We start from the raw sequence: 25,526 nt of genomic DNA on the forward strand, positions 1-25,526 counted from the left end.
ACATTGTTTCTCTGTAACTGTAATTTAGATGCAGATCAGAATCGATTTATGACCAGTTCATGTAGAAACTAGGTAATCTCAAAGGGCTTACATACATTTTCTTGCCATGTTTTCACCAATATTGTACATCTAGTCACATCACTGAACACAAAAGTAGAATTCCAGTGCAGTAATAAATACAGTATGTCAGTGTGTGTGGGGGGGGCATATCTCTCTCTCTCTCTCTCTCTCTCTCTCTCTCTCTCTCTCTCTCTCTCTCTCTCTCTCTCTCTCTCTCTCTCTCTCTCTCTCTCTCTCTCTCTCTCTCTCTCTCTCTCTCTCTCTCTCTCTCTCTCTCTCTCTCTCAAATTTCACTCTGCTGCAGGCGCCAATGTGTTCATGTAAACTAGTAGGGAGAAAATCCCTTTTTTTTTTTTTTTTTTTATATTAGCACAAAATGACACTGCATAAGGTAAATTGGGATTATAAGGGATGAGGTGGATGGTTTATAGATCTCACCTCTGTTCAGATCCTCAACCAGATCACAAAAATTACATCACTGGATAAACATGATAAACAATGAAAATATCATTGTGACATCATTAAATAATTCTCTTTTTTAATTAAAATGTTTTTCTTAATTGCAAATGTTTTGGTTTTTTTTGTCTTTTGTTTTTGAGACGCCCCGTTTGTTGCAGTAAGTCCATGTCTTCCTCAGTGTGAAACACGCTGAATAGTCTTTGTCCTTTTCCTTCCACAGGTCTAGTGCTTTAAGACTGTGACAGAGCTTCTCTTTTTTGTATCAAATTCCACTGACAGGGTTATGGCAGGAGCTATATTTTTTTCTGTCTAACTTTTCTGCTTAGTCCTGTTTTGTCAGGTCTTTTTTTCAGGTCTGCTGTCCTTGTCTTCTCACTTCTATACAGCAACCTTGTCCTCCTGCAAGGAGAGGCAACCACTGACAAATTTGCCATACTCTTTTTTTTTTTTTTTTTTTTTTTTATACCATTCTTTTTGTCTTAAAATTCTACATCGCTTTCAGCCTTGTCTACTCTTACAAATTTTGCACTCCTCGTCAGCGTACTCATTCAGAAGCATTCAATGAAATCACAATCACAGTGGGTGTGAGGTGACGACCTGTAGGTATTTATTTAGATTTTATACATGACGATTCAAACACTTAAAATTCCTGACTAGGTAATAATATGTAAATTTGTGTTTGACTCACCCTTTTCCTTGAACTACTTCTTGCCATCAAAAAGAGCTTTTAATATTTGTTCATGGCCAAATGTGTTCGTTTTGAATGGACATATGAGGCTGAAACAGGTAGTCTAGCGCATCCCACATAATATAACATTACAGTCAATAGCATTTTTCCCCTTACATTCACTTTTATACTTTAAGTAGTTTTGAAACCAGTACTTTTACACTTTTACTTGAGTAAAAAGCTTGATTTGGTACTTCAACTTTTACAGAAGTCTTTTTAAACCCTAGTACCTATACTTCTACCTGAATACTGAATGTGAATACTTTTGACACCTCTGATGCTATGTGCTTTAGGTCTTTTTAAAGAGGCCATAGTTTGCTAAACCCACTTTTATTTGTCTTTGGTACATTACCTCCGCCAGGAGGTATTGTGATCACTTTGCTTTGTGTGTGTGTTTGTTTGTTTGTTTATTAGCAACTTTACGAGAAAACTATTCCAACCATCTAGAGGTGGGTAATCCCAGCTCCACAGAGTAAAAGTCCTGCCATGAATTGGTTCTACCTGTTCACTTTACACAGGTGATTCCACTAATTATCCATCTACCTGGATGAGGAGTTGTGCTCATCAAAACTGGGCTGGTTCAGTGAGTGGCTGGAACAAATACATGGCAGGACTTTTACTCTATGGAGCTGGGATTACCCACCTCTGCAACCATCTAACCATCTTTACCAAATTTTACCCACAGATAGGCCTAGGCCCTGGGATGAACCCGTTCAATTTTGGGCCAAGTAGGCCAAAGTTCAAGGTAGGGCTGCACGATTTTGGCAAAAAAAAAATCCCGATTTTTTTTTCCTCTAAAAACTCGATTTTCGATTTTGATTTCGATTTTTGGGTAAAACTACAAAAGACAACAGAAGTCAGCATGTCGTTTTCGTGAGCAGCCCACAATGCAAGGCACTGCTCTGACCTCAAATCTGTGATGGTATCACGTGATGAACCCCCAGAAGTTTATTTTTTCTTAATTAAATCTTTATTGAATGAAATAGAGTATACAAACAATGTATGCAACAAGAAAATAACATAAGTTTGCCAGGGGGAATACACTATAATACAATGTCCAAATCAGAGCAAATACTTATGTTTTTTATAGCCTTTTTGTTTCCAGATTTATCTAACAGCTTTAAATAAAGTTCAACATCTTTCAAAAAATAAATAATATTTGTTTTTGTGTTACAGAACTTACATTTGTGAATGAAAAATTTAGCAAGTAAGAGGACTAAATTAATTATTTAAATTTTTTTATATATATATATATATATATATATGTGTGTGTGTGTGTGTTGTTGTTGTTGTTTTTTTTAATTTTTTTTTTTTTTTTTTTTTTCCTGGGTATCTGGGCCCACAGAAATGATACCAATGTAAGTCAGTGACAGGCATCAGTCGTGCGTGCGTGCGTGGACCAGGTTAATATAAGTGATCCACATGCGGTTCTGTTTAAACTGAGGGATCCGTGCGTGGAATAGACTGACCCAGGACACGCTGGAGGGATTCTATCCTGGAGCGGGTGGATGTGTGTGGGCACAGGGCTGTCTGGGCTCCTCTGCTGAGGCTGATGACCCCGAGACCCGGACCCGGATCAGAAGAAGACAGTACGGTACGGATCCGGGACAACGGAAGATGAGTGATCCGCATGCAGTTCTATTTCAGTTGCGGGATCCGTGCGTGAAGCCACGGCTTACATTGCTATAAGTACTGCGGGCTCATGAACACATTTAAAGTCCGGCCATTGCACGGAGTTCTGTGACAGACCGCTGTCACTGATAGGAGGAGGAGCCTACGGGAGCCCGCAAGCGCACGGCCCGCAGGCACGAGAGAGATGAAATCGATTTTACGATTTCCCTTTTTTAAAAATCGTCCTAATTAAAAAATCTGATTTCGATTTAAAATCGATTAATCGTGCAGCCCTAGTTCAAGGTCACAGCAAGGTCACAAAATCTCAAATTTTCCTATCTCTCATCATTGAGCAATTTTCGAAAATTCATAAAAAAATTCAAAACGACTCCGATTAGCCTCCAATTTGATCCACCCATAGCTTATAACAATATCTTGTATCTGGCACAAAATTGTATTGTCCACATCCACTGTGGAATGTGGACTCTGTGGACATTTCAATTGAACACTGAAAATCCCATTTATGACACATTTTTCATTATAACTCAACAAATGTGGATTGGAATTTAATATAATTTGACATACACATGACTGGTACCAAGCTTCAACCTTTTCTGCTGTATGGAACAACCTTGAAACTGTTTAATTTAAAAAGAAAGAGTCAATCCACACATGCACACTGTTCGGGGTGCTTGGCAGAGGTTTGCGTTCTCTAAACACTTGTTTATTTGTGTATTTGGACCCTAATAGTTCAAAAAGTTTGAATTTCAACCCTCCAGGTGCTGCAAAGTTATCTTTTTATTTATTTTGGCCAAAATCGACTAGATTTCTACAACCTGTTTTAATTCCTGCTTAATTTGTTAGGTCTATAACTAGTTATGTTGCAACATTTGCACATATAAGGTCAAGACTTCTGATGAACATTTCTCCGAGTACAACATAATTGTTTGTCAGCTGCAACGTTTGTAGTAAAAACTGAAAGTATGTCCAAACTTTGAACTGATTACCTAAAATGGAGAAGGGGTGGGATTAAATAAGTCATACTTCCTCCCACTCCTTTTCAAATGTGCAAATGAAGTCATACTTTGCTTTCATATATATGTATAAGTTTTTTTTGTTTTTTTTTTCTCCGTGATTTCTTACTGTTTTATTTCTAAGGACTAAGTAAGATTACTTTGCTTTGTTGCGTCCTCGAAATGAATAAATAATAAAAAAAAAGGTTCAGTTGTTGGTTGAATAGGACAGAGCACCATAGCCAGTAACCTGGAGGGGGTGGGGCGTGAAGTGGCTCATGTGCATTTAAAGGGCCAATGCTCAAAACCACCTTTCTGGTGTCTTTAGTCAGAAATAGGGTTGAAGATGGACCTGTGGAGTTGAATTAATGAAGAATTCAGACCCAAGCAGAGCATTTGCAGTTTATGTAGACCACAGGGAAATGTTTTAAAATGCATAATTCCATTAAAAAAAGCATAATATCACTACTTTAAGTAGATTTAATGAGACTGATTTGTGTTCAACTTTTTTTTAAGGTCAAAAGTATAATTGGCCATAATGACCAGTTATGATCCAAAATCCATCAGATACTATTTACTCTGACTAAACATACCAAGTGGCATGTAGCTAAATGTGACAACCTGAAAACCTGTAGTAAGACACCTGGATGTACACTTGAAGCCACCTGAGTTACCTGTGTTATATACTGCATTAGAGTCACCCTCTTGTTCCTCTTTTGTCTAAAATCAGGTCAGAGTTAATGCATTACAGCCACCTGCTCTGGAATGCAGCTGTGTGCTGTGGAGCAACTTCAAATATAAGTACACTAAACTGCTGCGATATGGTTTGCAAAGGTGTATTTTCATGAGAGTGATTATTCAAAGCAAAAAATAGTATACTCTCTCAGTCTGAAGCATTGAAATGAAGTAATAGGTTGGGACAAAGTAACAAAAGACACCTGAAATGAATACAAACAGCCTCAATGCATGAAATATTATACAAACTTTTTTCTACATAAACATCTGTATAAAATTATGTACTATGACTAGTTATTCATTGTTATCTATTATTATTGTTTGTTATTTTAATGTATTAGATAGCCGATGAAGGAAATATATTTGGTTATTAATCTAACACTGAATGTAAGGAAGGGCAGGACTAGATAAGCTTTTGCTTCTTTCTGTCCCTTCTCAAACTGTTTATGAGTTGATTCGTGTGTACATTGATGTAAAATTTATTGTATTGTATTACTTTTTGTGTGATAAGTGATGGGTATGGATATGGGTGCTTCTATGAAACTGGTCCCTAAAAACAGGACATGGGGGCTAAAAATTCAAACCAGATGTAGATTAATGTTATGAAGCACATTTGGAAGCACTTTGGGTCTATTTAAAAAATAAATACTTACTGAGATAAAAGAGAAACTATTTTTCGAATAAAACACATTTTTATATTACGTCATATTTAATACAAAAATCTGCATGTAACACGGTCAAACGTACATGAAAATTACACGCTACTATTTTTTAAATATCTTTTTATTCTCTCACAGGTACACTTTGGGAATTGAACTAATTATGCAAGACAGTTCTTCACAAAAATGACAGCTGTTGCTAGATTTATATGCGTTTAACTGGGCAGGTTCTGTATGTAACGCAAGTGGACACGATGGGTTACATACAAAACCTGGAATGAGACAGAGATTCATGAAAAACCCTCATGTCTGGATTAGAAAAACCACTAGGATCGACAAATTTAACAATGTCTTTATTTATAGCGCTATATAAGACTATTTCAAGCCATGTTTTCCAGATCAAATGCACTGACACGTCGGTAGTTTTTCATGTCTCAATTTTGGTCCTATTTTTAGACCCAATATTTGTGGTGGATTGATTGAGAAATGCTCATTCCAACGCATTAAATGTCAGTAGCAGCACTTTGTTCCAGCCAGACTAATGCAGTGGTTCCCAACCTTTTGTGGCTCGTGACCCATTTTAACATCCCAAATTTATGGCGACCCAAAACATTCAAAACAGAGACATTTTTTTGCTAAAATTAATTTGTCTTTGATCATGTAATAGTTTGCTATACTATGTTGCAAATAACCATTAATTGTAGATGACATGTAGTCTATATAATGTATATTATTATGGACGGAGGCAGAAAAGTCAGGTGTAGATTATTGCACAAAGTGAGAATTTGATTTTCCTTGGTCAGGATATGTACAGTCAGTCCAGCTTGGATTTACAAGGCTGACAATTAATACTGAACAAACAAGAACTCAAACTATGAATTATGAAAGAGCTGCAGCATCTTAAACTGATCACAATGAACATTTGACAGATAAACAGAACCACAGTGCTTCAGCTTCAGTTTGTCATGTCTTTTATGGATTGGGATTGTCTCTCTCAACTCACCATATATTTTTATTAGAAATTTTTTTTTTTTTTTTTGTTATCAATTACTAGAAATTTCAAGTGACCCCATTTGAATTCCAGGCGACCCTACATGGGGTCCTGACCCCAAGGTTGAAAAACACTGGACTAATGACAATGACAATAAAGCACATTTACAAAAGTAACCAAGAACTGTAATGGTATTATTAAGTACTCATATGGGTACTTGGTATCGGCATGTACTCAAATGTAAGTTCTTGTACTTGTACTCAGTCGAAAAAAGTGGTATCGGTGCATCCCTATCCCATAGTATACAGTAAAAGACTGTTTTTGTCTCTCTGATAGGGAAACATTTGACTTGCTTCCAGATATACACATTTTCACACTCCATTCCCTGGTATTATAAACATCAGCTGGTTATAACCACTGTCATAGTAACAACATAACATTACTCACTACCTGTCTGTTACTATTTTTGTGCATTTCTCTTTCAGCAGTAGCTCAGACAATAAATTACGTAGAACATAATTTCATATTAGTTTGCTGCATGTTTCTTTTCTTTTTTTTATGTTTCGGTGCATGTGACTGGTCGTTAAAGCATATTGTATTACATAATTACCTCTAATGAGGCAGCTGGAGTTTCATTGTGGTTCTGTGAGGTGTGAAGGAAAGGAAAACATCTTCAGGGTATGCAGCCATGCCATGACGTGAGATGGATTATCCCTCTGTGTTTGGACGTGTGCTGGTGCGCCATGCAGCTTCATTCGACTATTCGAAGATGTTTTCAGGTTTTTAATGGCTCGATGACTCGGTCCCAATCTGTTAACTCACTTATATATGCCACTCATGTCTGCTCAACATCATTTCCTTAATGTTCACTCTTATGATGTTTCGGTTTCCTCATAAGTCACTCGTTTAATCTTTTATTTCTAGCCCGCCACACACAGACTCATTCTGCCTGTCCTGCTCAGTTTTCTCCCTTTTTTTGTTGTCCTTTTTCCACTTCTGTGTTCTGTATGTAGTCTTGTAGCTCTGCCTGTGAGCGCTGGATGCAGTAATGTCCTCAAACCGTTACGAGACAGCCTGCAGCGCTTCTCCAGCTCTCACTATGTATCACTCTCCTTTCTCCTTTCCTGTAAGCCCCTCAGTATGTAACCCCCCCCCCCCCACACACACACACACACACACACACACACATACACACATTAACACACCCCATCACCGCTCCTTCTCCTTCTGTCTCCTCTGGCCTCAGTCTGGACACAGTCGAACATGTATGTGGACCGCCATCATCTCATATTAAATAAATGTCCTTTTGGCTGAGCCTGCAGGGATTACAGTTGGTAGCATGCATGTATGTGTGTGTGCGTGTGTGTGTGTACTGAGTATCTGTGAAAGTGTGGGTTTGCATTTTTTCCACTTGTGCACCTGTTTATTTTACAGTCAAGGCTGTGTATTTGTGTGTTCTCTTCCGCCTCTTCTTTTAACAACCCGCAACACATTAACATATAACGCTGTGGCCCGGAGACTGTTTCCATAAATATCATAAACACAAACATGGCAACATACGAGCATGTCAGGCATGATCATCAAGCATATGGGTGGACATCTGATTTATGTGATTTATCAAGATGTTCATACCAGTCAGCCGAACACTGACTGGATTAAATCGTATATACTCTGTATAATCACATCCGCACTAAATATGGTACGAGAAAAGCCTCGACTGCAGCGACTGTGAAAGAGACCACAGCTTTTATAAGGATGAAAACGCCAAAGCTCCTTCAGCTAATACACCAAATTAAATCATAACCGCCAACATTTGACTTTTTATCACAGACACCCAGTGTTGTGCACTTCCAAACTGTAATACATTACAGATTATTTGTTACTGTTATTTACAAGTAATTCGTTACAATATTACTGTCTCAGAATCCTAATGCATTACACAACTCCTGTATTACTTATGGGTTACATACAGGATCTCATCATAAATGGCGCGTGTGCAGTAGAACCCCCCCCCCCCCATACAACAGATAGGACAGCCTTGGGACGCATACATTTACACCATGAAGTACATGTGGATTGATAGCTCAGTAAGTAATGCTGCGGTCTATGATGTTGAAATCCCAGCAGGAACACTTGCCTTTTTTTTTTTTTTTTTTTTTTTTAATAGAACTTTTCAATATTTATAGAACTTTTCATTTAACAAATATAACGTTTCTAATTTCAAGTAATGTGTTTATAATACAGAGATTGACACCGGACATGATAAACAAACAGAACCCATGGAGAGAAAACAACAACAACAAAAAAAAGGCAATGTAAACAAAACACGCATAACAAGACAGTCAAGACAGTACATTCTGGTACATTTAAGGAAAGAAAATAAATAATAAATAAATAAACAACTAAGTAAATAAACAAAACAAGTCAATAGCAATATAAACAACTAAAATATGTTTACAGGTTCGGGCCAGGCAACATATTCATGTAGTGTAAAACAGGCTCCCATATTTTCTTAAATTTGTTATTTAGGGTGCGGAACGCTTACATTTTTTTCAACATTTTACATGTTCAAACAGGGGGTGCAGTGCTGAGGACACTCGTAATTCTAACTTGTCATAGAAACGTTAGCTTATTTTGTCATTACAGATCACAGGGATCATGCTAACTAGCTTCTTAAAGCAGGGTTAGGGTTAGTAATGAGCATATGTCCATGTGGATAATGTACTGTCATCTGCCATCTTCACCCACTGGCTGAACACCAAGAGGAAATAGAACTTTCCTGTTGCATTTTTGATACCTTAAGGTCTCACAGCTTTGCTGCTTTTATTTATCTATTTATTTTTTCATTTGAGCAGTTAAATTAAATAGTAACACAAGCGCTATTGAACATGTACCAAGTAAAATATTACTGAAAACTGATTAGTAATGCCTTACACTACTGAGTTACAGCAAAAAAAGTAATCCTTTAATGTAATGCATTACTTTTGTAACATGTTATTCCCAACACTGCAGACACCACATGAATAAAGGTAGTTGTACAGGTTCAGGTTTGAGGGATTTGGAGGGATATAAAATTCATATTGATTTTAATGGTAAATTTGCCCTTTGTGGAACTGGGTTCATTTTGGTACCTGGCACTTTTCCAGCTTTTTAGACCCAATAATAAAAGAGAAATGTAGACATATTTCCCCCCAGGATGTACCTAATGATGACCTCAGATAAATGCAAAAAAATTATACTCTTGCTCTGAGCCATTTCAAAATTATTCATTCATCTTCTGAACCCACTTTATCGTCACTAGGGTCATGGGGGGTTGCTTGGAGTCTTTCCCAGCTACTTAAGGGCAAAGACGGGGTACACCCTGGACATGTCGCCAGTTCATCACAGGGCTGACATATAGAGACAAACAATCACTCTCACATTCACACCTATGGGCAATTTAGATTAACCAATTAACCAATCAGTGCATGTCTTCGGATGGTGGGAGGAAGCCGGAGTACCCAGAGAGAACCCACACAGACACTGGGAGACCGTGCAAACTCCACACAGAAAGGTCCCACCCCCATCGACTGGTGTTGGAACCGAAGCCAGGACCTTCTTACTGTGAGGCACAAGTGCTAACCACTGCACCACTGTGTCACCCATTTCAAAATTAATGCATTTTTTAATCAAATATTTGGGCCAAAAATAGGACTAAATTTAGGACAGGAAAAACTACCTAGGTGTCAGTACATTTTATCTTGAAAACATGGCTTGAAATGGTCTTATATAGCTCTATAAACAAAAACACTGTTAAATTTGATGATCCCTGTGGTTTTTCAATGAATCTCAGTCTCATTCCAGGTTTTGTGTGTAACCCATCGTGTCCACTTGTGTTACATACAGAACCTGACCATTTAAACACACATAAATTGCGAATGATTTAGCAACAGCGGTCATTTTTATGAAACACTGCCTTGCATAATTAGTTTGATTCCCAAAATGTACCTGTGAGAGAGTAAAGAGATATTAAAAAAAATAGTAGTGCATAATTTTCATGTCCTTTTTACCGTGTTACATGCAGATTTTTGTTTTAAATATAATGTAAAATAATATAAAACTGTGTTTTATCTGAAAAGTAGTTTCTCTTTTATCTCAGTAAGTATTTAGTTTTAAAATATACCCAGTGCTTTCAGACTTTCTTTATAACATTAGTCTACATCTGGTTTGAATTTTTATCCCCCGTGTCCTGTTTTTAGGGACCAGTTTCATGGAAGCACCCAGTTAATAAAGTTAAATATTCTGTATCTTGTCTTGTCTTGTCTTCTCTTCTTGTAGGGCAGTTGCCTATTTTGGTCAGTAGATGGCGCTGTGGTATTATTTCTGCCCTCAGGGGGTGTAGCAATAGTGGTCATTTATCCTTATAGGCTACCGTATTTTAGCGCCATTTTGCTTTAATGCTTTTCTTGTTGCTTGAAAGGTAAGGATACTGTGAATGTCTCTCTCCAGTATAGTCAAATATTTGAACTATTAACAGTTGTAAAGTAATTCTGTGTGAATGGTATGTGTGTTGAAACAAAAATGAAAGAGTCTGGAGAAGTTTGGGAGTATATTAAAGTTAAATATTTTTCATGCTTATGTCAGCCATGAGTGTGGCTAGGTTTTAATTTGTACGTGTGTTAGCTTTCCTAGTTTCAGTCATTCCTAAGGTGGTGGAACTATAGAACTTCATTGTAAATGTTACTGAGTTGTTTTATGCAACATACTCTGATGTTGTCATGTTTTTCTTGTTCCTTGAAAGGTTGAAAAAGTGAAGCCGCCAGCATCAGCATGAGTGAGGTTGTGAAAATAACCAGCGCGGTCAAAGTCACGATCAGTCACCACCGTGTGTCCGGCTTGTCCCTCTGTATTACATCCATACAAAAACACAACCAGTCTCCAGGTGCAGAGAGGCGCCATAGGCAGCACACAGGTGGGGTGACATTATCTTATCTTATCTTCTTATGTTTTTTGTTACCTTATCATGCTACTTCATCATCAACCACTATCTGAGAACAAGCCAGACTTAAAGCAGTAGAACAGATGAACCTGACATCATTTCATGCTTTTCTTGATGAATAAAGCCACTTTTTCTCCACATGTGGAGACACAGAGTAGAACAGTAGAACCTCATCCAGGTCGGGTCTGAACAGTGATCCATAATTACAGCTGTAAATCATGTGTTTAACCCTTCTACCTGTCTGAAAACACATTATTCAGAACAGTCTCCTAACATATTACACTGGACAACACTGGTACACTGCTCTGTATTTTTTATTTTTTTTTGGGTGTCAATATTGCTCACTGGAAGGAAGAAAAAAAAGGGGGGTAATTTGTGAACCTTTGTTGCATGAATATTGTCATATAAACATAGACTTTGCAGACTTTTGCAAACATAACAGAAGAGTAAATTGTGAAAATCAGTGCTTTTTATGGTCATCCTACTTTGTAGAACAATAGTAATAAAGATTATATATGCAAACAAACATATTTACATGTACTTGCATGCACTCACATTTATCTACATATATAAATGATTGTGGACGTGTCCATGAAACGAATGCATGCAAAAAAGGAGTAATATAAATAAAGTAAAAAAGTAAATAAATGGATAATAAACTTGTACATATAGCCAACCACACTTCTAGGAAATAAGACAAAGAAAATGATATATAAATACACACATATAGTAGTATTAATAATCATAATAGAGAAAAAGAAAAAATAAATAAAAATGAAGGACCAGTGGTCTTTTCACAGCAAATTTGTGGAGTAAAATGATCTGGAGTTAGGTAAAAAAGAGTAAAAGAGTTAAATTTCTGGAGTTCATTCTGTAAATTTAATTCCAGCTTGTGTCTTTGATGGTGTCATTTTTTGGGGTACATTTACCAGGTGTTGAGGAGCATGATTGAACACCATAATGGGTGTTGATTTTTGGACATAGCAACCAGTGTGCTCATGGACGTCATATGAGGCGTTGTATAAGCACCATTTTACTTCTGAAACAAGGCTATTTATTTGGCTGGAAGGAACTTTTCTGTCAGCTCTGTCAGTATCATAATGTGTATATTTCTGCTCGGACCAACTTCTAACCAGCTGATAAACTTAGCTCTTGCTGCAAACTTAGAACGTCGAACATGCTAATTTTAGCTCGACGGCTTCCTGCATTGTAGTCTTAGGTAATTCATACAAAAGTTGAGAGCAAAGGTATTGAACAAATAGTGCATGTCATGGTGCACTCCTGCGTTGCCACAGACCCCTCCCTCAGACTCATTATCAACTTCACCTGCTGGCACCTGTCACACCTGGAGCAGATCTGCATTAGGAGCCCATAGAAGCAGCTCCTCTGCTCTGGTACGGTGCCAGAACATTTCTGCTGCTGTCACTGCTTCAGACCTCCACAGACGTTCATCCCATTCCACTTCAGGGCCATAACCTGGACTCTCACCGTCCTGATCCTGTCTTTCCATGGACTCTGATGTTTTCAAACCCAGATTTTGTCTCGTTCTCATGTATTATTTTATGTTACTAAACCCATTTTCTTCCTTCAGCACTGTGTGTTTGAGTTCAGTCTTTCACTCAGTCGTGACAGTAACTGGCTAAAACATCGACAATGTTAAGCTGTTTCCTTTGTTTCACTTTTGTTCAGGCACCTCAAACCAATTCATGGATTGTCTCCTGGGCTATTTATATTGTTGAAAGAAAGCACTTCATGCAAGAACACTTTATAAGCATCTATATAGCATGTGTTTGGGCACACTTTAAAAAAACAAACAAAAAACAACTAGTGGTGTCTTTTGTTTTTGTAATCATTTTAACCCCCCCAAAAAATTGAATCGAAATATTAACTCCATTAAGTGTTGAATATTAACCCCCATTAAGTGTTAACATATTAACTCCATGCCAGAGTTCACATAAAATGAATTCCAGGCGAGAGTTGTGTTTTACTGTACATGAGATTAGTTTTTGTAACTCCCAGAAGAGTTAAATTTTAACTCCTGAAAAGAGTTACTTTAAGATGTTAAATGTTCCAATATCTACACCTGCTAGTCTGTAACTTCATCTGTCTGCCACTAAGTTATAAAACAGTGTGGATTTGGAGGATCTCTGGCAGCCTGCAGGATTGATAGACCTAAAGAAAACAGCTCCATTAGCTAACCTTGAAACCAACTGAATGTGGAGCATTTACAGGTCTTTTGAGGTTAATTAATAATTGATGAATAATAATGGATGAAAGTAGATACATATTTCTAAGTGTATTTAGATACACCATATAGATATGTGAATGTATGTATGCACAGTATTTTAGCTTGTTTTTACATTGACATTTTCTATATTTCTTGCACTTGTATGAACCAGAACATCATTTTATGCATTTCAATGTGCATATTAGAGGTAAAGTTAAACAGTCATAAAGCCATAGGTTGCAGGACACTTAACCCATAAAGACCCAAACAACCACCGGCGACTCAAACCATCTACAGATATGACCTGTTTAATACCTGTTGATTCACTATTCCTACCAATACATGCAAAGAATAGGTGTAAAATGCAGTTTGTCATCTTTTCATGGTCATCAGATATGACCCATTTGGACGTTCAGAGGCTCCATAGTTAACGTGGAGACACTGTCATCTTCTACAATTTTGATTCACCAGTAAAAACCCATTGAGTTGGATCAATGACAGTGAATGGACACACTTTTTCTTTTACATTCAGTTAGCAATATCTTTACAGAAAAAGTAACTTTTTCTTCATTTTTCTCTGTTTTGATATAATTACCTCCGCCAGGATGTATTGTGATTGCTTTGCTTTGTGCGCGTGCGTGCATGTTTGTTTGTTAGCAAGATAACTCAAAAAGTTATGGACGGATTTTCATGAAATTTTCAGGAAATGTTGATACTGGCACAAGGAAGAAATGATTAAATTTTGGTGGTGATTGGGGGTGGGGCATGGGGGCCCACTGATCTGCCTTGGTGGAGGTCTGCGCTCTTCGAGTGCTTTTCTTGTGAACTTTGAATTTACTCAGAGTTTTTATGAATATGTACATGGTCTCTGGATTAAATATAGAAAAATACATGATCTACACCAAAAAATGCAAATACAGAGGATAATATTATTTTAATAAATTGATAAATCAATGAAGAAAGGTAGAAATAGAGGGAAAATTCATTTGGGAACAGCCACAAAAGTAACACTGGGTCTTTATGGGTTAAGTGGAAAAAAAAAAAAAAAAATTGCATAAAATATGCTTTTATTGCAGCTTTAATGGAGAACTAAACCTTAATATTCCTTCAGTGAATTAAAAAATAATGTCCACTGTAGATATTTACTCAGTGGTACAGTGGCCTTTGGCTAAAATCTGTTATCATTACCACTGGAGCTCTTCCTTCTCCAGCTGCTCCTTCACCTCTTTGGTATCAATATCAGTTTCTTCACTTTAAATTCTGTTGTGTATCACAGTGACATTAACAAACATCCTGTCCAGTGGCTGTCTGCTGCCGTGACAGAAAACATAAAAAGGAAAGGTCATTTTTAAGTAAGACTGTGTTTCCTTTGAGAGAGTATCACACCTCTAGATGCAGAGGCATGTTTTGCAGCACTTACAACGACCTTTCCGCAGTGCTCTAGTGCCACTGGCAGTCTGAGTCATGAAGTTGGAAAGTGACAAGGCTTACACACCTCAAAAACAAGCAAACAACCTGTGATTATGTAACACCAGGATGACCCATGCAGCTAAAATGCATTTGTCTCATTGGTTCAGTCTACAGCAGTTCAATCAGAACCTGGATCATTGCATGGTCAGCTCTCTCCCACAGCCTGCGCCACACACACAGCAGCCTACCCTACACTTTTCCCATGATGTATAGCCTGAAGGTACTTCATTAAGAATGCATGAGACGATGACCTTGTGGCGAACGTGTGCTTCAGCCTTTCCATCCAGATGAGCTTCAATATACACCGGTGATAACAGATGTGAAGCAGAAAATTGAGTCTTTTCTATATACTGAGAGTTTCCCTAGAGTGTTCCCATGATCATCTCTCTTCATTGCAACTGAAGCTATGTGGTGGTGTCACCGAAAATAAAGCAGGTGCATCAACCATGCACTCCCAGACTGTTGCACCTCATGAGTTTTCCCGGTGCATTCCAAGATTGTGCTTTCGTTAGGAAATGCTATGACTTTAAATGAGACAAACTAAAACCTACAGGCTGGTCAGGTTTGATGCAAGCTCTTTAGGGTAGGGCGGTGGTTCCCAACCTTTTTTGTCTCGTGACCCCATTTTAATATCTCAGATTTCTGACAACTCCAGACATTCAAAACTGAGAATTTTTTTTTTTTTTTTTGCTAAAATTAATTTGGTTTTTTGTTATGTAATAGTTTGCTCTACTATGTTGCAAATAAATGTTAATTTTAGATGACATTTAGTCTATATAATGTATAATATTATGGATGGAGGCAGAAAAGTCAGGTGTAGCTTACTGCACAAAGTGAGAGTTTGATTTTCCTTGGTCAGGATATGTACAGTCAGTCCGGCTTGGCTTTACAAGGCTGACAATTAATACTGAACAAACAATATCTCAAACTATGAATTATGAAAGAGCTGCAGCATCTGAAACTGACCACAATGAACATTTGAAAGATAAGCAGTACCACAGTGCTTCAGTTTCAGCTTCAGATTTTGTCATGTCTTTTATGGATTGGGATTGTCTGTCAACTCACCATATATTTTTTATTAGTAAGTTTTTTTTATTTTTATCAATTACTAGAAATTTCAGGCGACCCCATTTGAATTCCAGGTGACCCCACGTGGGGTCCCAACACCAAGGTTGAAAAACAGTGGGGTAGGGCTCAGCTTGGAAAGGTCCTCATATGAATCAAATAGCTCCACTGCACTAGGGAAATAATACAGCTGAGTGGAAATCCTGCACAAGGTATAGAAATGAAAAAAGAACTGTATATTACATATGATGTAATCCTCAGATTCTGGTAACTTATTGTAAACAACTGATGTTCTGTTTCAGTATTTATTAATATTCGACTCTGAGTTTTGGAAAGGTACATGAAAATGTATTTAGAGTTTTTATCCAAATACGGTCACATGCTTTTCTGACTTGTTTATTTATGTGGAATCCTGAGGGCTTTGCACCCTCTGTCACAGTCTGTCTGTGTCACACGAACACACACTATGCCCTTCTTACGCACTTTCACTTGGTCTTGCACTTGCATAGATACATCTGTACACACACACACACACACCTGTCTGCCTGAGTCAGATCTGTAGTTGTGAATAATAGAGGAGCAGGTTGAGGTCAGACTATTCAAGTACGGAGGGGGGAGTGGGGGGACAGACGGGAGTTTTCACTTAAGTATGCCAGCCATTTTTAATAAGTCACAGAACAAACTCATGTCTCTTGAAAACTAGGCCACAATAAAAAAATGTTGTGCGATATCACCAGGGTCCGCCACATGTGACAGTATTTGGTTGCTGAAGGCTTGACAGGCGAGTTAGAGCAGCTAATAAGTGGAAGCTCTGCTGTTCAGATAGACAAAGGCAGACAGCTGGGAGAATATGTTCAGAGGAAATGAAGGAGATGCTGTCTGCTGTGGAATTAAAAAGACTGACGTACACTTCAGCAACAGATGAGTCAGAGTTTGAGCAGACCTGATCAGAAGTGGAGTCACATAAGACATACAATACCTCAAGTTTATTACTTTTACAATATCATTAGGTCCTCAGCATTAGGAATATGCATCGCTCTGATAGTATAAGACATGACTTACACAACTAAAAACACCGTACACAGGTCAGACTTGGCAAGCTGAGCCATTAAAAATCTTGTAGCTTGTTTTAGTCATGGATGGTTGGTTTCATGCCACATGGAATCACATCGTTAAAACATTTTTACTCAAAGACTGAATACGTCTAAGAATGAGTGGAAAGTGTATTCAAGATGATTAGACTCGTTTTATTTACTATTAGATATGTGTAGTTTTGATGTAAGTCATTCAGAATATTTTATTTAATATTTGGCCTTGTATAGCAGGTTTAATTATTTGGTCAAATGTTTTAGACATGACTTACAAGAAATTTTACACTAATTACTCAAAAAACACGAGTATTCTTTGTAAGTTTATTTTTTCAGTTTTAAACCATTTAATATAATTAACAAGAAGGGCATAAAAATTGTCATATCATTGATCTATATTCACTTACTGGTGTGTGTTTCTCCTTTCCAAGAACAAAACCAATGTTTTCTATGGAAAAAGGTCTTTGCTGCCACCTAGTGTTGTTACATTGTCATTACAACCATAATCCACTTTCACCTCCATAAATTGAAGAAACACTACAGATATAATAATACTAATAATAATAATACTTCTATTTCTACTACTACTACTACTACTAATAGTAATAAGGGAGTTTCTCATAACATCATAACATTTCCTCTAAACTTGTGATTATTTGTGAGGCTTATGTGGGTATGTTGTTTATTATCTTTGCTAAATTCACTGTTTGTGAATTTAGCAAGGATTACTAATGCAACAACACATCATCAGTAGGGTAAAACTAACCTGTCTCATGACGGTTTAAATTAATGACATTCTTGTGGTTCAAACACATTCTATACATGAAGTCACCTGGTATTAGCATAGCATATTCGATGCTATCGCATTACATTAATCTAATCTATCAAAAAAAAAAAAAGAAAACAGACAGAAAATTTTATTTACTATATCAGATTTAATTTTGTTATCATAATATTGCACATAAAGGATAGGGTCAGGTCTAGACAACATGGTACATGTGACACATAAAACAACTCATTATTCATGGGTGATACTGTGCATGTTCTTGTATGTATATTACAGTTACAGTTATACAAACATGGATATTCAAATCAAACACGCTACCGTAACCTGCTTATTGCTGTCAGTCCTTCTGTACGCCTGTGGATGCAGCTTACAGTGAATAACAAGTTGCATCTTGAACATGGTGGATTCCAGGAGTAATTACAGGCTGTAAACCATACTGTAGGGAGGTAAAAGTTTGTGGCTTGAGCTTGTTTTTATAATAGAAATATACAATGACAATGTTTTATTAAGCTTTATCAATAAATTATAGTCAGAGACCAACAGGAAAACAAGAATGAGCTGTTTATGGGTGAATTTGAGAGTATGTGTTCATGAGGGTGAGCTGAGGTACATCTGCAGAGCAGGAGTGAAGATGAGGACAGTTCCCAATATTGACACTGTAAGGAAGGCCCAAAGGAAGATCCTGTCTAAGACCTGAGCCACAAACTTCCAGTCTTGTACCACCTGAATGAGAGAGAAGAGGGGAACAAAAAAGAAAGACAGAGTTGTTAAAACTGTTAAAATAAAAACATTCTGCCTTTAATCCTGTAAAGCCTGAACCATTAAATCACTGACAGAAAAGTCTAGTTCTTTGAAACTGGAGCCTTTATTGGTCCTTCTGAACAACCCAATTTTTTTTCAAATACCAATTTCCGTGTGTGAGTTTCAATTTTGTATCATATTTAATACGTTGGGTCTCAATGCTCGAATATTATTATTTTTGAACAAACAAAAACATAATATAATACAAATCTGTCTAACAAATTGGTAATTCATTTTCAAAATTGGGAAAAGGGCAAAAATAGGATTTGTTCATTTGAAAGCCAGTATAAATGCGTCAGTGCTAAATTGAAGAGTGTATTGTACAATTTTTTTTGGAAGCTATTTGATAACATTTTAATCTTTTTGGAACTTTCACAAAATCCCTTAAAACAGTTTTTGATTTATTGTGTTTTTTAGTCTCTTTTACAGTGCTTTTGTTCTGTTGTGCCTTTTTATTCCCATTATGTCTTTAATGTTATTTTCATGTTGTTGTTGTTTACATAATTTGTCTTTCTACATATTTTACTTTATTTTAAATTTGTTTCATCTTGTTTTGTTTTTTTCCAAATAACTAAAAACCACAAATACCCATCTGTTTTTTTTTTTTTCAGATCTGCCTGTGACCAGTCTACAAACTCGAGAGAAATAATGATTTTACATTTATTGTGGTCATTTACAAAATTGACCGATGTGGGAATGTTGGTCATGTTGGTCATAACATTTTCCGCTTTATTGACCAGCTCTAACCTAAACTACAACACTTAACCCCATAAAGCCTGAACCATTAAATCATTGACAGAAAATTCCAGTTCTTTGAAACTGGAGCCTTTATTGGTTCTTCTGAACAACCAAAACATTTTTATTTTTCAAATATCAATTTCCGTGTATGAGTTTCAATTTTGTATCATATTTGATACATCGGGTCTCAATCCTCAAATATTATTGTTATTGAACAAACAAAAGCATAATATAACAAACATTTTTAACTAATTTTAACTAACTACTCTTTTTCAAAATTGTCAAAGTTCTGCCTCCTTCCTCATTAATGACAGTCTTGTAGTGTCACTGGAAAAGCCTCTAGTGAATGAACTCCTCCCCCCTGGTGGATTACCTGTGTATTGCATGTATCTAATTGTATACATCAGGTTTTTCAAGAAAAAAAAAATCACACTGATCATATAGAGGGCTTCAGAACTCATGTATCAAATATGATACATTTGGCATTATAGGGTTGAGAGTTATTTTGATGAGGATAGAATTTCTGGTTTATTGTGTGATATTTAGTGACATCTAGCGGAGGAACTGCAAACTGTAACCAACTGTAACCCCTCATATATGGAGAATGCAAAAACAATGTGGACGTCTCTTATTACAGCCAGTGTTGTTTTGTCTGCTAGTAGCTTTTTATTTAAGGACATGTTAAATCTGGCCCATATCAGATATCAGAGGTGATGCTAGTGCACCCTAATGCAATATGCTACCCATTAAAAACTGTCAATACAAAAAAGGGAGGTCAGTTTGGAGCCACTATAGAAACACAGTGGCACAACATCGTCGTCTACATCTTTCTTCACTAGTATAAATGGCAAAGATACGTTTTCATTTTTTGTGAGTATAATAATCATAGTCATAATCATCCCACGTCTTTTCACACCTCAGCCCCTTCTCACACCTCTCGAATAAAATGCTCCTTTTTGATGTGACGGCTGATGTAGCGGACAGAATTTGTGGCTTTCTCCAGCATGGCCAGCCAGGCTTGGTTCTCATCCTCCTTCCCTCCGAGGGGGCCTCTCTGCTGGCCGGCGCTGTGACCAAGAACGCCCCTCCTCCCCACACCTCTGCGGGGCTTTAACTCGGGGCTGCGTAGCTCGATATCAGGATAGTGGTACCTGTTGACACATAGGTTTTGTACTTGATGTCATGTATGTACTGACAGAAATGGAATGCAGTTTGTCTTGTGTTACCTGTCAGTGTGTCCTCTCATACACAGCAGTCTGGGCAGTCTCTGAAGGAAGAGGCTCTTTACCCAGGGGGCCATGGGATGGTAGGTTGCAGAGGACCGGTGGTGGACGTTGATGACGAAGACAGTGACGATTATGGAGAAGGTGACAAAGATCATAATAAAGAGCAGGTACTCTCCGATCAGTGGGATGACCTGGCAGGGGACATAGTAGATGTAATATTATCATATCATATAAACAATTGTTATTACCTCTGTCAGGAGGTATTGTGATCACGTTGCTTTGTGTGTTTACGTGCGTGTTTGCGTATGTGTTTGTTTGTTAGCAAGATAACTCAAAAAGTTATGGATGGATTTTCATGAGATTTTCAGGAAATGCTGATACTGGCACAAAGAAGAAATGATTAAATTTTGGTGGTGATCGGGGGGGGGGGGGGGGGGGGGGGGCAGATCTGTCTTGGTGGAGGTCTGCACTCTCTGAGTGCTTTTCTTGTTACCTCCGCCAAGGAGGTTATGTTTTTGCCAGGGTTTGTTTGTCTGTCTGTCTGTCCGTTAGTGTGCAACATAACTCAAAAAGTTATGGACAGATTTTGATGAAATTTTCAGGGTTTGTTGGAAATGGGATAAGGAAGAAATAATTAAATTTTGGTGGTGATCGGGGGTGGGGGGGCCCACGGGGGGGGCCACTGATCAGCCTTGACGGAGGTCTGCGCTCTCTGAGGGCTTCTAGTTTGTTTATGTGAAAATTTCATGTTGATTGTGGAACCTCTTAGTCTGTTAACGCTGCATTATAGAGTGACATACAACATACATTTCAACCAAGTTTTTACTTGCATATATTCAGATGTTGAACCAACCTCACCTTACCTATTTTTCTGTGTTTTGTGTGAGTGTGCCAGTGGCCTCTGTGTGCGTGTATGTGTGTCTTGGGACTAACACAAAATTCAGAAAGAGCTGATGGCTGCAGTTTGACATACTTATGTATTTTTGATCAAGGAACAGACTAGCAAAAACGGCAAGTTGATAGAACTGATATTTTGGGAGATATTAGTAATTTTGGAATACAATAGTCTTACAATCACATTGCTAAGGCCAGAACACTTTGGCGGTGACTGCTGGACAAATGTGGTAAAGCATGCACAAATACACAACAGCATAAAAACTACCACATCTAGAACCTGTGGATCCCCACAGGTCAATGCGCCAGTATATATTTATAATTGTATAGTTTATATAATGGTTAATTAAATCATACTTTATTTGTTTAATTGAGGGCCACACAGTTTAAGATGCTGGTAAACAATATGACTCTACATAGGATCTGGCTGTGATCTGTGTCACATACAACGTATTCTAATCAAGATTATAGTTAGGATAACTGAGCACATGGAGGTAAATAAAAAAAAAAAAAAAAAATAGTCATTGAAAGTCTGGAATAAACCTAGCACTTAGATTCCTCACCTTTGAGGATGAAGGTATGATTTCTTCTATGACCAGCAGGAACACAGTGAGCGACACTAACACAGATGTGGAAAGTGACAGTTTCTCCCCTTCATCTGACGGCAGATAGAAAACCAGCACAGTGAGAAAAGACAAGCCAAGGCATGGGATAATGAGGAATAGGGTGTAGAACAACGGCAGCCTCTTGAGGATGAAGGAATAGGTGACAAACGGGTACCAGTACACCCCATCCCTCCTGCTCCCCTTTACTCCTGTGGCATTAAGGATCTCCCACTCCCCATTATCAAAAAAGTCTTTACGGTCCACGTAGTGATCCACCAGGACCAGGTCTACCATATTTCCATCATAAGTCCAGGAGCCAAATTTCATGGAGCAGTTCTGTCGGTCAAAGGGGAAGAACGTGACATCCATAGTGCAGGAGGATTTGTAGCTGGCAGGTGGGGTCCACGTGATGGTGCCATCCCAGCGTACTATGGCTTTAGTCATGAGGGAACCTTCAAAACGACCATCAGCACTGCGACACAGTGGAAGTGAAGTGAATGAAATGGAAAAAGATAGCAATAAGAAACTGCTGATTTATGTGGAGTGCAGTATGACTCACTTTTCATACAGGACAATGTCAGGAAGCCATATAGTCTCTGATGGTACTCTGATAGAAGTAATGCCTCCATACTCATCTGGGTCCCACTTCAGCTTCACGTCAATCCACTCCTTTAAAAAACACAGACAGAGCTCATATTAGTGGCCGATCCTGCTGCATTTCCATGTTGTTGTGCCTTATGTGAAGCAGTGCCTGTCATTTCAGAACCATGGACAGCACCCAGTGAAAAAAACCCCCAAAAAAACAGCAATTCACAAAATGCACCACTGTATTTTTTATTTCTGTGAATAGTATTTATCGTTGTTTTTTAGATGATATTGTATGATTTTCTTTGGATTCACCTTTATACTTTTCCTTGCCAAACTGCTCTTATCAGCATATGTAATTCCTAGGCCTGTAACGGTACACAAAATTTTCGGTTCGGTACATTTTCGGTTTTGAAAGCCACGGTTCAGTTTTTTTTGGTTCGGTACGGGACGAAAGAAAACCCCTCAAAATGTTTTTAATGTATTTATTATGAATTTTTGAACATTTTTCCCCCAGTTTTTGGAGACAATAGAATATAGAAAAACAAGAGTTATATAATTCTGTTGCTATAAATCAAATAGAAAGTAAAATAAATAAAAAATTACTAAATGTATTTTAAACATTAGTATTGCACTTTTCCCTGAAAGGTAGTTTTAAACAGACAACAAAAATCTAATCACAGTTCTGTCAGTTCACATTCTGCAGAAAAATAACCAAAAAATTCCACATGAAGTGCAACATTAACAGGAGGGCAAACTAGTATTCTCTTTGAACAAACTGAAGAGCAACATTAACAAGAAAATTAACCAAATTATTTATTTTAGGACAACAAACAAACTGTTTAGGCCACTTAGTGTATTTGTGTGTGGAAAAAAAACACAGGGGAGGGTTATGGGTTAAGGGAGAGAGAGAGAGAGAGGAAAAAGTACCTTTAACAGCAGAAACCTGAGGAGGATGGACGGAGCTGTTTACGAAGGTAAAGTGAACATACATGAGCCTTCAGACCTTCATCTGTCATATTGAACTTGTGTGCAGATTACTAGGACTCTTAACTATCACTGACAACACAAATACAAGTGGAAAAACGTATAAAACTCTGCAGTGAGTCCTTCTATGGGTCTGAAGGCCACATCACCGTCATCACTCACTTACCCAGATAGTTATGAAAGTGTTTATTCTATAGTTCCACAGATGGCACAGGTTTATAGTATTTGAACTAACTGTTGTAGTATATCCACTGTTAGTACTAGTATTTGTAGTAGTAGTATATCTACTGTTAGTATTTGTAGTAGTAGTATATCCACTGTTAGTATTTGTAGTAATAGTATATCCACTGTTTGTATTTGAAGTAGTAGTATATCCACTGTTAGTATTTGTAGTAGTAGTATTATCAGTCATGTATATTTGTTCTGGTTTCTAGTTCTTATTCCAACTCCAGCTGATCTCCTTTCATCAGTTCTACTTCAGTTTTCTGTTCATCAGTTCCATCCATCTGTCTCCCCCTACTTCCCCCTCTCCCCCAGTCTCTCTCTACCTCTCTCTCTTTCTCTCCTCCTTTCCTCTCTCTCTGTCTTTAACCCTCTCTCTCCTCCTGTCACTCGTCCATCCTCAGGTTTCTGCTGTTAAAGGTACTTTTTCCTTCCTCTCTCTCTCTCTCTCTCTCTCTCTCTCTCTCTCTCTCTCTCTCTCTCTCTCTCTCTCTCTCTCTCTCTCTCTCTCTCTCTCTCTCTCTCTCTCTCTCTCTCTCTCTCTCTCTCTCTCTCTCTGAACACTTTCATAACTATCTGGGTAAGTGAGTGATGACGGTGATGTGGCTTTCAGACCCATAGAAGGACTCACTGCAGAGTTTCATGTTTTTACACTTGTATTTGTGTTTTCAATGATAGAGTCCTAGTTTCAATCTCTTCCCTCGAGGTTGACATCATATTTGTTGTTTTTTTTTTTTAACATTATATCAGCTGCTATTTCATATTTCGGGTCAGTGTGCGCGTTTTCAATATGTCCGTGTGGAACTTACACGGATTTAAAGTTCCACATCAAATGACGTCTTTAGTTACTACTTCTTTTTCTCAACATACTGTGCTGTTTGGATACAGCTGTGTACCGAACTGAACAGGTGCGTACCGAAACGGTTTGGTTCGGTACGTGTACCGTTACAGGCCTAGTAATTACTGTAAACAATATCAAGACTGAATTTCTCATCTATGTGTGAACACTTTCTTATTTCATCATTCCATATACTGTTGCAAAAAATATTCTTAAAATGAAGCACCATGTAACCTATTCACAACTACAAAAGAATCAACAAAATGTACTGCCTACATATAAACGTACAAATGTGTTCATCTTTACCTGCCAAAGCCAGACATTAGTAGTCATCAGCTGGTTCTTTTCATCCTGCAGGAACAAAGGGAAGACATTTTGTTCACTATTTATAAATCTAAAAGCTCAGTGTGCAAGATAAGGGAGGCTAATGAGGAGGTGAGCAGCTGGAGACAGAAATTTTAGTGGGATAAAAGGAAGAACTTAAGCCTAGTTGGAAAGACTTTTTTTTCCGAAGTGGGTTAATTACTTCTCTTGCTTGCCAGTGAGGAAGCAAACTGGAACAGCCCAGGGGTTAAGTGTTTTGCTTCAGGCATACATCCACAGCATTTAATGAGAGAGACCAGCACAAGTTATTTCTCAATGACCAGTCGCTTGCAAAATTAATGGAACCCCATAGGTACTGCTTCATTATATGTTCACATGTAATGTAATATACAACAGCAGATGCCATTGCAAAAAAGAAGAGGAATCTGTGTGCGTG

General features: G+C 37.7%; 1 protein-coding gene across 2 annotated transcripts in view; it reads right to left on the minus strand.

Annotated features, from left to right (window-relative positions):
- Positions 1 to 18,001: 18,001 nt before the first annotated feature.
- The window catches only part of chrnb3a (cholinergic receptor nicotinic beta 3 subunit a), a 48,292-nt gene continuing 40,767 nt past the window's right edge, over positions 18,002 to 25,526 (minus strand). Inside the window, exons 3-9 of one of the 2 annotated variants that reach the window (XR_003936142.1) lie at positions 25,073 to 25,117; positions 22,694 to 22,803; positions 22,093 to 22,606; positions 20,636 to 20,826; positions 20,344 to 20,560; positions 18,252 to 18,593; positions 18,002 to 18,213 (exon numbers count right to left, since the gene is read on the minus strand). Coding sequence is in view for 1 of the 2 variants with exons in the window: in XM_030142342.1 (XP_029998202.1) it covers positions 18,459 to 18,593; positions 20,344 to 20,560; positions 20,636 to 20,826; positions 22,093 to 22,606; positions 22,694 to 22,803; positions 25,073 to 25,117 (1,212 nt within the window). In the remaining variant the exon portion in view is untranslated. Of the gene's footprint in view, positions 18,594 to 20,343; positions 20,561 to 20,635; positions 20,827 to 22,092; positions 22,607 to 22,693; positions 22,804 to 25,072; positions 25,118 to 25,526 lie in introns of both variants that reach the window. The other variant, XM_030142342.1, reaches the window with a different exon arrangement.

This window comes from Sphaeramia orbicularis, chromosome 1 (assembly GCF_902148855.1).
Source record: "Sphaeramia orbicularis chromosome 1, fSphaOr1.1, whole genome shotgun sequence".
Lineage (NCBI taxonomy): Eukaryota > Metazoa > Chordata > Actinopteri > Kurtiformes > Apogonidae > Sphaeramia > Sphaeramia orbicularis.